Genomic DNA, 13,298 nt, shown 5'->3' with positions numbered 1-13,298 from the left:
CTTTATAAAGGACGCAGGCAAAACCAATTAATGATATAATTTTTTACTCAAACTACAAACATCCTTGAAATATTAACACTAAAACTATTTCCTTTATTTAACAGTCTTTGATAGCTGACACCTCTTGCTCTGAAGTACGGCATCAAAATCTAGAGTCTCTGCTGGTGACGATTTTGAGTATGCTGTTCAGGTGTGATGATTTGTATGATTTATTGATATTCATTACAGAAAAGAGCTGATCACAAACGTACATCGTCCCAAACAGAGGCTGAATTTTAGAATCAAAAGCCTTGAGTTGAGGACACTTTGGACCCAAAAAACTTGGTGATGCCAACTTCAGAAAGCTTCTTCTTAAGTGCAGCATCACACTGCAGATCAATTTTTTTCCACCTGGAGCTCCTCTGGAACCTCATGAACATCCACAGAAAATGGATCACAGAGGATTCCAAAATCTCTGCGTGGATTTCTGGGGGGGGGGGTGCAGTTAGGGCAGTACCAAGGTTTGAGGATAGAGACCCACACCTAACCCCCCTGCCCCTTTGCTGTGATGCTCACTGGGTACCTTGGGCCAGCCACTCTCTTCAAGCTCAGCCCACCTCGGGGGATTGTTTTGTGTGGCTAAAAGAGGGAGCCGTGAGTGGGCCTCCAATCCCATTGGAGAAAGGGCAAGCTAAGAAGCAGTGGGGTGGACTGAATCTTTGAGGGGGAGTCTTGAGGCCGGGGTCAGACTCGGCACAGGCTGCCTTGCAACGTCTCGCCCTTCCTGGACTGCTCTGGCCCACTCGCACCTGCACCTGCTTAGTTTCTGCCAGTAAACGCCACAAGCAAGGCATGGAAGGAGCCCAGCAGGGGATCAATGCACCACGCCTGCTTGGGCACTGCGGTGTTCTGGCTGGGCTTCAGGCAGCCACCCTCCAGTGTGCATCCCAGGGCCCCAAAATTGCCCCGTAGAGGACTCATCCATCTTGGCCCTGACATCTTCCTTTCATTCAGAGGCTGTTTGAAAGCATGGAAGGCAGCACTGTGGAGCAGCCTCCGGCCTCCTGCTTTTTTCCGCATTTACTTGTGGGCCACATAAAAGCCCCCGAAGAGTCAAATCCAGCCCACGGGCCTTATTTTTGACACCCTTGAATTATACTGATGGAGTCCTGTTTATGAGATATATATATATATATATATATCACTGAAGAAGGCCTTTGGGCTGAAACATGTCTGGTATACATACACGCACAAGATTTTAATACTTATATGATGAACTATATTGTGGATATTTTTAAATCAAACGTATGTACTCTTAATTAAATTATTTACCAGTGTTTTTAAACAATTTTCTTACATTTTCAGTTGCACTTTTCCTCTCAGTCTGGCTAGAAAAAAGCATCTACAGCAATGGACTGCGGAGAGTGGAGATGGGGAAGGGGCAGCGCAGACGACGCCCGTGCCCTGCAAGCCACTCTTGTCAGTTTTGGGCGGAGACGAAAGAAGCCAGTGTATTTTCCTCCCCATTCCAAACTGACCAAATGGGAGACAGCCCAAGCTGCAGGAGAACAGGAGCACCTGACTTGACTTGGGGTGGGTGAAGAAGCAAGCTGCTTCTCCTCCCACCCCAAACTGAAAACTTGGGAGGGGGTAGTGATCTGCAGATCTTAGGCTGCAGAGAATAGAGGCTTAATACTCCTGTTCTCTTGCAACCCAAGTTGTCAGTTTGGGGAGTGGATGGCTTCTCTCCCAAGGTCAGCCTGGACTGCAGAGGAAAGGAGCAGATCATTCTGATTTTCCTCAGCTCAAGTTGTCAGCTTCAGGTGAAGAGAAAAGAATTACCCCCCCCCGCCAATTCTACAGCTTCAGCTGCAGCACAAGCTGACAATCTGGGGTGAGGAGAAAAGGAGAATCAGTGGAGCTTCCCCCCACCCCATGCCCAATTTGACCCTCCTAATCTCAGCAAGGCTGGATGTAGCAAAACTTTCTAGGGTGGGAAGTGAAAAGAACTTGACTTCCAGCAGATCTCTGTGAGCAACAGGGATTCTTCCAATGTACTTTGCTGGGTACACAGTAAACATTTCCCCAGCAGGAGTTCAGAAGCTGACTCTCAGCTGATCCCCCATGAGCTGACAGTTGGGTTCTGATGGCTGCAAGTAGCCTGTTCCTGCAAAGAGATGTGAACAGACTGCAAACAGCTGAATGGCCTGTCGATTAACTGGCTGCCTGATTGCCACTGGCAAGCAGAATGTGAGCTGAACCAGCAGCTGTTTGAGCTTCTCTCCTGGAAAAACAGAAGCTTATTTTTAATGCATGTTACCACCTGCAGATAGTTTGGATGTGTGACAAATCACAGCTAGGTGCTGCAGACTGTGAAATGGGTCTCTGTTTTTCTCTGAGCCCTGCTGTGCCTGTAATATATGCCCCAGACTCTGGGCTCTGAGGGAATGGTTGACTTCCAGGTCTACCAGCCAACTAATGACTCTCTCAGGGCCTGCTCAATACTCCTTTAAAGTGATGGAGGCTGAGGACCAATGCTGTTACTGATCCGAAGCCCAGGCGTGTGTCTGAAGACCTGCTTTACAAGTCCCCTCTTTGTAGAAAAGCATGTAGAACGGAGAAGGTAACTGTGTGGCGGATCAGATGTCGCCTCTGTTCCGCTCACACACACGCCCACCCATGATGCTAGCAAATGAAGTCATTTCCAGTGCAATGCAGAAGTGAAAGGTTGTGCAGGGGATGACTCTCTAAAGATCTCCATTTACTGGTGCAGTGGGTATGTGTGCGCACACTTTGCATGTGCACATTGGTGAGTGCCCGTTGCCCCCCACTACCCCGGTTTGCCCTCTGAGGGACCCTGGATGGCGTTAATTTTAACCACTTAGAGACTGTAGTCAAAAAGTCTACAAAGATGAATGTGCTTTCTGCGTTTCAAGGGGCTCATGCCAAATTGTCCCACAATTACAGTTCAGAAATGAAAGTATTTTATTTATCTCAAACATTTCTATGCTGCCTTTCCACCCTGATGTCAGATACGCCTCCAGCATATCTGCCATGTGCTATGAATTTCCTGCTGCAGTGTGTAGAACATGCAAAGGGAACCTGTTTTGCTGACTGGTTGCTAGCTGCTTATCGTGCAGGTGTTTTGGTTACCATTTCCTGGCCGGCCTGAGAACGTGGCCTTGAAGTTCCAGCCGAGGCCGCACCAACCTCCTAAGAGACTGAGCAGAGCTCATCCTTTCCCTCCTCCCCTCTCTCCTGGCTCCCAGGCTCAACGTGCCAAAATCCTAACGGACTTTCTTTCCCACTGGGGTGTGTGGACTTTGTCATATAATTAACCTTGCTTTGCTGCCTTGCGTCACTTCAGCCAATGATGCTGCCTGACCATCTTGATACTGCTATTCTTCTTTAATAAAGTAACTCATACACCTGAGTGATGCAGTGAAGTGCTTGGGGGAAAATACCTGGCAAGACCGGACCCGAAGCGGGAGTAAGAAAGTAAGAGTAAGAAAGAGGCCAGTTCCACTGGACATCAGCATGAAAGATCTCTCTCTCTCTCTCTCTCTCTCTCTCACACACACACACACACACACACACACACACACACACACACACACACACACCGCCCCTCCTGCCCCCCTCATACAGTTCTGGCTCTATCAATGTTCTGCCCACATTAGAGTAGGGGGACGGTCTATTACCTTTCAGTTTTTCTGCCAGCAAAGTGGCTTCGTGTTCGGAATAATGCATTATCGCTGGTGGAGATGGAGGCCGCATTCGATCTTCCTCCATTTTGCGCCTGTGCCGTTCTTCTCTAGCCAGCATCCTTTGCTTGCATTCCCATTCATAAAAGTCATCTCTTGCTTGTGCAAAATCAACATGAAGGCGGCCTGAATCCTTTTTGTCTGTGCTCGACCCTAATCTCATGCGATAACCTGAAAGCAGCAAGGAAAAACATGGCAACATTTCCCCCCCTCGTATTAATATTTTTAGAGATCAACATTGGTTGGTTTTTCCTCATTGAATAAATAGTCATGTCTGTGTATTGCTACATCACCACTTGAAGCATGCCTGTAAAGACTCACTTAGGTAGGTAGCCAAGTTGGTCAGCCCTGCAGTAGAACAGCAGGATTTGAGTTCAGTGGCGCCTTGGAGACCAGCACTATTTTTAGTGTTTGAGAGTCAAATCGCCCTTCTTTGGACAGAGAACTATGTTTCTTTGAGAAAAAAGAAGCTACTCAGTCATCGACCTCCGTTTTAAAATCATGATACTTCAACTGATGGACCAAAAGAGCAGTCAACATCACAACTGGTGGATCCGGATTCTGCTAACTCAGGAAGGATCCCAATGTTAAAAGTGCCTGAGCACACACTGGAATTTAACCCTGGCATAAAAAAATGCTAAAACAAACACAAACAAACAAAATGCATGGGTCAACTGTTGCACAAAATGAAGAACTCTAGTGGTGGGCGATGCACAGGGATCTATTAATACCAAACTGTGCAGGAGAATGCTTTTAAAAGGGTTGCAGGAATTTGCCTGTGAAAATTTTAGGCAGTTCCCTTTTCTCCTCCCCTTCAAGAAGCAGTTTATTGGATGCATTCTATTGTCTTAATTTAATTATTCTAATTTTGAACGTGTTTTTATTTCATTACTAGTAACAAATCCCGTTGTGGGAAAAAATACAAAGGGGTTTGGAAAGGGGAGGGTGGACGGGTGGGCATTGCCTCCTCCTCCGTGACTGGTCCCGGCCATGAGAAGGTGGTGGAGGGGAGGACATTGCCACCTGCTCTGCTCCTGATCCCAGTCAGGTGAAGGGGGGTGGGCATTGCCAGCGGCTCCACTCCCGATCCTGGGCAGGTGAAGGGAGGGCAGGCATTGCTGCCTGCTCGGGGCCTCATCCTGGCCATGTGAAGGGGGAGAGGGCATTGCCACCTGCCACCTGCTCTGCTCTGCTCCTGATCCCAGCTGAGTGAAGGTCCCAATCTTGATTGGGTCCCAACTCAGTGCCCTCTACAGCACCCTTGAACTGTATACCAAACTGGACTTCCATTGGACTTAGAACTTGGGTGCATTGATTAGTGAATGGCGTTAACTGGCGTTTTTGCCTTGGTGAAATGAATACTTATATAACTGACAAAGAATCCGTACTTAAGTTGTGTTATTACTATCACACTGTATATTAGCACTTGAAGAATTTAGCTCATAGGATTTTTCAAATTGTTTACTAGATTTATGCATTAGCACTTTAATACTGTCTTGGGGTGTTGCTTTTTGCATGTTTGAACTTGAGAGGCAGCTGGTGCATATAAGAATATATGTCTTTAAACCATTCTTTAAATAAGTAAAAATATAAACGTAAGTATTGGCTATTCTTAGTTAGTTTTCACAAACACTTCTCATATTTTCTACTCCTGATCCCAGCTGGGTGATGGTGGGGGGAGGCGTTGCCACCTGCTCCGCTCCTGATCCCAGCTGGGTGAAGAGGGGGTGGGCATTGCCACGTGCTCTGCACCTGATCCCAGCTGGGTAAAGGCAGGGGCGGGCATTGCCATCTGCTCTGCACCTGATCCCAGCTGGGCGGGATCCTCAGGGTCGAAGGGAATGGAACAACCTTGGTAAAGCGCTTCTCTTGACTGTGTAATTGTTGAGTCACGGGAAACTTGACCAGTGTTATCGCCACCAGCTAGCGAGGCCAGCACTCAGCACCATCCTGCTTCTGAATGACTTACAGCACAGTCCTAAACAGAATTACTCCAGTCTAAGCCCACTTAACCCAATGGGCTTAGACTCGAGTAGCTCTTCTTAGGGTTGCAGTGTCAGAGGCCTGGCCTGAGACCTAGAAAGCTGGACCTGCTTTTCTGAGACAAGGTAGAAGATAATGTGTTTTAGTGACTGAAACTTTTTATTTCTTTTTCATATTTTACTTCATTTATCATCCACCTTTTTGTTGAGATTCAAGGAGGATTACAGAAGTATAAAAATAAAGACCAGTATAATGCATATAACAAACATTGCAATAAACTCAGATTACACAATTAAATAATCCTACCATATAAAAGGCTAAGCGTGTTCCAGACAACTCACTTCCTATCCTGGTGCATCTCCAGAGGACGCTGCTGTGGAAGGAAGTCCAGAAGAGGCAGCCTATCCCTCCAGAGAGTGTGCCACAGTGGGAAACCCAGCTTGGGATCATGTGCGGAGCAGGCAGAAATGCCTGCTCCCCGCCTTCACCCAGCTTGGATCAGGAGTGGAACAGGTGACTAAGCCCACCCCCTGCCTTCATCCATCTGGGATCAGGTGGCAATGCCCACCCCCAGACTTCACCCAGCTGGGATCAGCAGTGGAGAAAGTAGCAATGCCCACCCCCTGCCTTCACACACCTGGGATCAGATGTGGAGCAGGTGGCACTGCTTGCCACCCACCATCACCCAGCTGGGATCAGATGTGGAGCAGGTGGCAATTCTCGCCCCTGCCTTCACCCAGCTGGGATGAGGAGCAGGTGGCAGTGCCTGCCCCCACCTTCATCAAGCTGGGATCAGCAGCAGAGCAGGTAGCAATGCCCACCCCAGGCCTTCACACAGCTGGGATCAGCAGTGGACCAGGTTGCAATGCCTGTCGCCCGCCTTCACCTATCCGGGATCAGGGGCGGAGCAGGTGACAATGGACACCCCCTGCCTTCACCCAGCTGGGATCAGCAATGAAACAGGTGGCAATGCCCACCCCCTGCATTCACACAGCTGGGATCAGTATCAGAGCAGGCGGCAATGCTCTGCTGGGTGAGCAGCAGAGCAGGTGGCAATGCCCAGCACCCGCCTTCTCACAGCTGGGATCAACACCAGAGCAAGGAACAATGCCTGCCCTCCACCTTCACCCAGCTGGGATCAGGAGAAGAGCAGGTGGCAATGCCCACCACCTCCCTTCACCCAGCTGGGATCAGGAGCAAAGCAGATAGCAATGCCTGCCCCCTTCACTCAGCTGGACCTCTCCCATCAGAACGTTTCATGTAGAAGAACAAACTCACTCTCATCATGGCGACGGCAGCCCTGTGTGTGAGAGGGGCAGGAGGGGGCTTCCCGTGGGCTTGTCTGCCATTTTCTTTTCTCATTAAAAGGGTCGCTCATAAATACACAGATGGAAACTGACAAAATGAATGAAACAGATGGTGTGATAACAAGAACCTTGGCAAAGCAAGGAGGACTTGTGCTAGCACAGGGCTGGGTGTGTGTGTGTGTGATTTATGCTACACACATACAGTATGTAAACGGCAACAACAGGGCTGTGTCATGAATATTGTAGTTGCTATAAATTATGTATTCTATTTTTATGTCTCTCCTCTATTATAGCCTTGGAAAATTATGCTTTTCCATTGCCACTTCAGAGGGTTTTATGTTTGAAAACCTAATAAAGATCATCTAGGAAAAACAGTAATTCAATGCAATTAAAACCAAGCCTCTCCCTTGCAGGCTGCTGCTGTGCTGAAACACCACCAGGAGTCAGGGAGGGAAGTTCACTGCAGACTCCTGACAGCGTTCCAGCGCGGAAGGAGGCCTGACACGTGCAAGGAAGCAGCTTGGTTCTGACTGCACTGAACGGCTGGCTTTCCTGGCTGATCTCTACTTAGGATGTGTTCACCTGAAGAGCGCCCGTTTCCTACGGAGAAGGCCTAACAAGCCATAGAAGGCAACAGGAATGAAGTGGATGAGCGGAATGGAAAGCCAAATGGATGGTGCCCCTTCAGACTACCGGGAAGGGTAACATCCCATTTTTGTATCTCCATGTAATAAAATTCCTTCCATTACAAAAAAAAAGGGAAAAAAGTTGTAGCTCCACCTTTCACCTGTTTTGTTCTTTTTCCTATTTACAGTGATCTTTTTAGCATTCGAAATCTGCAGCCTGATGTGGTCTTTATCTTGTATTTTTTGTTGGCTATCTTTGACTAGAACTCACTTCTTTGTCTACCACAAAATACAAATGAAAAGGCTGGAAGACTGTGATAAGTACCAGAAAGGTAAATGGCTTTATCAACCATGAACTCTTCTGCAAAACGAATGTGACAAAAATTCTTCTTGCTTTTTCGAATTGCTGTGATGTCCCCACATTGCTCAAAGACTTCCTGAATAATTTCTTCAGTAGCATTTTCGGGTAATCCTCCAACAAACACAGTTTTGCACCCAGGAGGCCTGTCTCTTGTTGAAGGTGGTGGAAGATCTAAGAGACAACAAAAAAAAAGGTTGGCTTTGCTCCATTTCTATTCGTTCATACCCAGAATGAATTTCAGACAGATGATAAAGTATTCTACTTAGTAACAACCCCTGAATCATCCAAGATTCAGCTAATCAAACCAAGTTCTCCTCAGACTTTGGACGGTTGCTTCCAAAGGATGTTGGATAAAAGACTGAATATATTGTGAAGTAGTGGCATTTTGGTATTAAAATATTATTCAGAGGGCGCCTCAATGTTTGACATCAAAGATATTAAAACAGCACTGGCAGGGATGTTTGCGTCATGAATCTCAATCAATCATAGTATTTATTGCCCAAGCAAAACTCATCACAACGAAAGGGGAAAATTCATTAAAGCCGCACCAAAAAAACTCCCCAAAATCTACATCCACCGTTAGTTAGCACTTAGGCAATTTACTAGTTACAGAGTCTCAGTTTTTGCACAGGTGCTGCAAAGAGAGTCCCTCTCTATGTGATATACTTCTCATCGATAACTTCACAAGTTAAGTGGCCTTAGGGGGCATCTGTGCTCGTGTTTCTCCCAGAGTAACCCCCCCCCTCCCCCAAGTAAGCTGCTTTGGAAACAGAGGGATTGTCAAAAACAGGGCCTGTGGTGTCTGGAGGGGAAATAATAAAAGAACTCATTGGACATGCCTGAACCAAAGCCCTTCCTGAAAGCAGCTCTCTGGACCCAGGCTCTCGTTCAGCAGGAATGCCAAGAGTTGCCCCTCCCCCCTCAGTGACTGGCATCCATTGCCAAGCTGATGGACAGGCCAGGAATTTCCTCCTAAAGAATATACAGATTGGACAATGCAAGAGAGAGTCGAACACATCGATTCGCTCCTTACAACCTGCTCACGAGCTGCCTCTTTGATTCCTTGGAATCTTGCATAGTCCCAAGTACTGCAAATTTGGAAATGCAGCACAGTGGAGGCCTCACGGTGGAGTTCACGCCAAGACTCCCTCCCCCACCTTTCCCATAAGAGTTCCCATTATGATTTTCCTTCACATATCTATCTAATGAATTCAGCTGTGACTCACAAAAACTCGTAAGGAAATCAATGTTGTTAAGTCTTTAAGGTGCTGCTGGACTTCTGTTTTGCTTGGACAGGGTACCTTTCAACTCTTGTCTTTTATAAAAATCAAACAGCATGCATATATTTTCTTCTTGGGTTGGATCCCGACTAAGTAATTTTCACTGATTTCACCTTCCAGTTGCAGACCCCTTCACACCATTTCACATTTTGTAGCCCTCAGTGGGCTGCGGTGGGGGTGGGGGGCAGGGAAGTTCCATTCTGCCTTTGGAAAATTTAGTCTGGATCCAATCCTTTATGTCTTGTGACACCAAGTACACCTCTACTCCTCTACCCTACAACCATATTGAGTGGTGGTGATCCTTTTCCTACCTATTATGAGCTTCTTAGGAAATCTAGAATCTCCCTCTTATAAACAGTTCATAACTAACAACTCAAAACTGCCATTTCTGCAAACGGATTTCTAAAGGCTCCTCTTAAGTTTTTGAATTTTGGTGAGGTGCCCAGTCGCAGTGCCCAACCTTGAAATGTATTCCAAGGGGCTTCCAAACAGCTCAAATCGAGGGACGCCAGCTCCAGGTTGTAAAATCCCTGGATATTTTAAGGGTGGAGCCTGGGAAGGGAATGGTGTAAGAGGAGAGAGGCCTCAGTGGGGTATAATGTGCTAGAGTCCACCCTCCACAGCAGCCATTTTCTCCAGGGGAACTGATCTCTGTCGTCTGGAGATCAGTGGTGATTCCGAGAGATCTCCAGCGACCCACTGGAAGCTGGCAACCCTCCTTGAATCAGCTGTCTCTACTACTTCGAACCCCATAACCAAGCCACGGGACCACGTCCCCATGATAATTTAAGTAATGGGGTTACTTGTCACTGGAGGGATCAATCAGAATCTGGGCTGCAGTTGGGCTCACTGGGCTGAGTGGTTCTTCAGGAGAAAGAGAATCCTTCTCCCCCACAGAAGAAAACTAGAGAGAGGGCTGGAGTAGAACTTCTTTCTTTCTGTTTGGAGAAGCGTTCCATCACACAACGCAGTCACCTGCCATGTCTGAGCCCCATCCATGCCAATGCTAATACTGAACCATCGCTAATGCTGCACCTTAATGTCATTTTGCAAATGCCTTAACCATCGCTTTCGTTTCTCTAGCTGCCTGAGAACACGGCCGTCTTATCTATTTTCTTTGTACTGTCTAAAATGTTACAGTTTACTCGCATGCCTCTTTGTCCTGTCTAGGCTGATGTATAAACCCTGGAAGAAATTCCCAGACCGTTTCCCACGCAAACCGGTGGTCTAAGTGGGAGGGGGGAAGTGATTGAGTATTCAGAGCTGTACTTTCTTCAAGTTTCTATTCCTATCAAGGAAGCGTGTACTGCTTAGATGCTTTCTTGCCTCTGAGTAATTCTATGGACATATACATGGAACTGATTGGATTTCTGAATAAAACCATTTAACCAAGAGCTTGGACTTCTTGTTGCAATGGTACAGAGACCTGTCTACCATGTCCTGTCACCCATAGCCTGACATCACCTGCCCGTGATGTGGGACGTCCTGGACACGGGCTGGCCCCCTTAGTGAGAGCTAGGATCAGCCTGCAACTCCTGATCTGGGTAAAATCCAGGAGAAACTGGACTGAGTCCAGATCCTTCGCCCCTGATTAAACTAACCAGTCTTACTTACTTGGGTTTGGAGGGAAGAGCGTGCAGCTTTTGCAGTGGATTATTTCTTTGATAACAGGCACCTCTGCTGTGGGTGGCTGGGGCACCAATCCCATGCCTGGCAACATGGGGTTAAGCGGAGTTATTCCCGACATCATGCTGAGATTTGGATCAAAGCCTCGTACACAGATTGAATCTGTAAATATAGAACATAAAACCTTGGCTTTACAAGCCTTGAAATAAGTTGCAGTTACTGTCTCCTTGCAAAAATCGTTTTGCTTTAGGCTTGTTTTGTAGGCATCACTGTCCAAAAATAAATTTGCATTGCAGCCAAGTCCTCCTTACGGAAAAAAATTATTAAACTATGCATAAGCAAGGAAACATTATGTAATTTCAGATGTCAGCACGGCTATGTGCATTAAGGTGTACTTTATACTTGCGCTAGGCAGATCTGTAGTCTTCTGGAACCAAACAGTCGGATTGACAAGGCCATTTGGTTGACCACATCCACTTCCTGGCCAGAACAGGAGGAAAACATCACTTCACGCCAACCTGGCCTGAGACTGAAGAACACCATTCGGGGGAAATCCTCCTGCCCAGGCGCCCTTGGAATGGATGCGGCAGCTCCGCAACAGCACCTGCCCAGGACGGTGCCCTTCCCTGTACGGCTGCTTCAGGGAGACACCACAGAGCCTCCCTCCCTCAGACAAGAAAGCCCTCCCTGAGCTCAGGCACGTCCCAGTTGCGGGGAAGTGGAGTCGCTCGGGTCCGACAGGGCGGCACGGGCCTTGTTTGTACAGAATCACTTGGCAGGAAACCTGCCTGGCAACACAGCAGCAGAGAGATTGCGCTGGATTGTGTACTTTTGCTGACCATTTCCACCAATAACATCAGTCGACGGATGGTTGTGAAGGGCAAGGAAGGCATTTGAGGAAGGAAGAGTGATGGGAGCGAAATGGGAACCCAGCCACACCGCAGATGCCGAAGAGGCGGGGACTCCCATTCCCGTGCCAGTGCCAGAGGAGAGGGCCTTTCGGCCGAAGCAGCTTTTCCTACCCTGCAGCCCTATCCCATGCCCAGCTTCAGACGCCAAAGCCCCCTCCTCTGTACAGCTTGTAAAAACACAGCAGCCCTGGGCCCCCCCTGCATCTACTGCCCCCACCCAACCAATGCTGACATCCGATGTATTTTATTTAGAACATTTTTATGCGACCATATTAAATTCTGAGCCAAAGATTCAAAAGCTATCTCCTTGTGTGCCGCCCCCCGCCCCCGCCCCAATTTTGGACGAGCCAGCATTTCAAACTCGGGTGCAGGCCTGCAAATTGGGAATACGGCGAGACCTCGCCCAACAGTTTAGACAAAAGGATGTTGCAGGCTGTGCGAGGCGCCAGGAGAAATGCACGGCGGAACCCCACTCCGTTCATATCGGCAGCTTGTGGGATTCGACACGACGGCTGCACAGCGACGACGACAAACACGGCCAGCAATAAAGCTGCACCCCCTGCCTCCCTGAAAGTGTCTGTACAGCCTGAGCGGACACTAAAGGAAAACGCTCGCACAAAGTGCCTTGTACAAAGTGCAAAGTTAGTCTTTCAACACACACGTTTCCCACCTTTGGAGACATTTCAGAGGTACAAAATTGAGTACTAGGGACTTCGTTGGCAGGGGCCTCAAGCAATGATGCTAGAAATAGTACCAACAGAGAGACTGCAGATTCACTGCAGAAACACCCAAGAATGTTTTTGAAACGCAGGGTTTTTTATCTGTGACTTGGCATCATCCACTTCCGCAATGCTGGCTTGCTTTTAAAACAGAGGCATTCTGCTTAAAGGAATCAGCAGCAGTAATAAGATATTCCCACCACCCCCATGCACAAAAGTAGTAGTGCTCAAAGGTCCACCCTCCCGGCTGACTGAGCTCCACCTTCGCCGGAGAGAGTCCTCTGGGGGATACAGCGATTTTTCAAGATCGTCATTAGCATGCTCAAGAAATAGTGGAAAGTTCTGTTTGCTAGTCACGTAACAACATTCTCAATTTAAGAATATTCCTCCTGATTTAAGGACGTTCACTGTAAACAGGGTGGCTTCCACGTGGGGATGAGATTCTGTGGTTTCTCCAGAGGAGTTAGCCGTGTTAGTCTGTAGTAGCAAAATCAAAAAGGGAGAGCTGTGGTCATCGAAGGCTTATACTACATAGGAATTGGATACTTTCACTGCTACAAATGAATACGGCAAACTGACTGCACACCAAAAGGAGATGTTTACATTTCCAAGCAAAGGAATGTTTTGACTGCCTCCACGCTAATTGCATTCTGTCTCCTTGTGATATATGTCCCCTTCTTTCTCCCCTCTCATCCCTCCTCTTCTGTATTTGACCAGTTCGGATCATGCATCTGATGAAGAG

At 47.7% G+C, this 13,298-nt stretch overlaps 1 protein-coding gene across 4 annotated transcripts in view; it reads right to left on the bottom strand.

Annotated features, from left to right (window-relative positions):
* Nucleotides 1-13,298, bottom strand: part of ENOX1 (ecto-NOX disulfide-thiol exchanger 1) — a 281,697-nt gene that overhangs the window by 168,900 nt on the left and 99,499 nt on the right. For all 4 annotated transcript variants that reach the window (XM_054973854.1, XM_054973857.1, XM_054973856.1 and 1 more), the window contains exons 4-6: nucleotides 10,915-11,088; nucleotides 7,985-8,191; nucleotides 3,681-3,914 (exon numbers count right to left, since the gene is read on the bottom strand). In XM_054973854.1, coding sequence (XP_054829829.1) covers nucleotides 3,681-3,914; nucleotides 7,985-8,191; nucleotides 10,915-11,088 — 615 coding nt within the window. The remainder of the gene's footprint in view (nucleotides 1-3,680; nucleotides 3,915-7,984; nucleotides 8,192-10,914; nucleotides 11,089-13,298) is intronic.

This window comes from Eublepharis macularius, chromosome 3 (assembly GCF_028583425.1).
Source record: "Eublepharis macularius isolate TG4126 chromosome 3, MPM_Emac_v1.0, whole genome shotgun sequence".
Classification (NCBI taxonomy): domain Eukaryota; kingdom Metazoa; phylum Chordata; class Lepidosauria; order Squamata; family Eublepharidae; genus Eublepharis; species Eublepharis macularius.
This window is presented reverse-complemented; position numbering and strand designations above follow the sequence as displayed.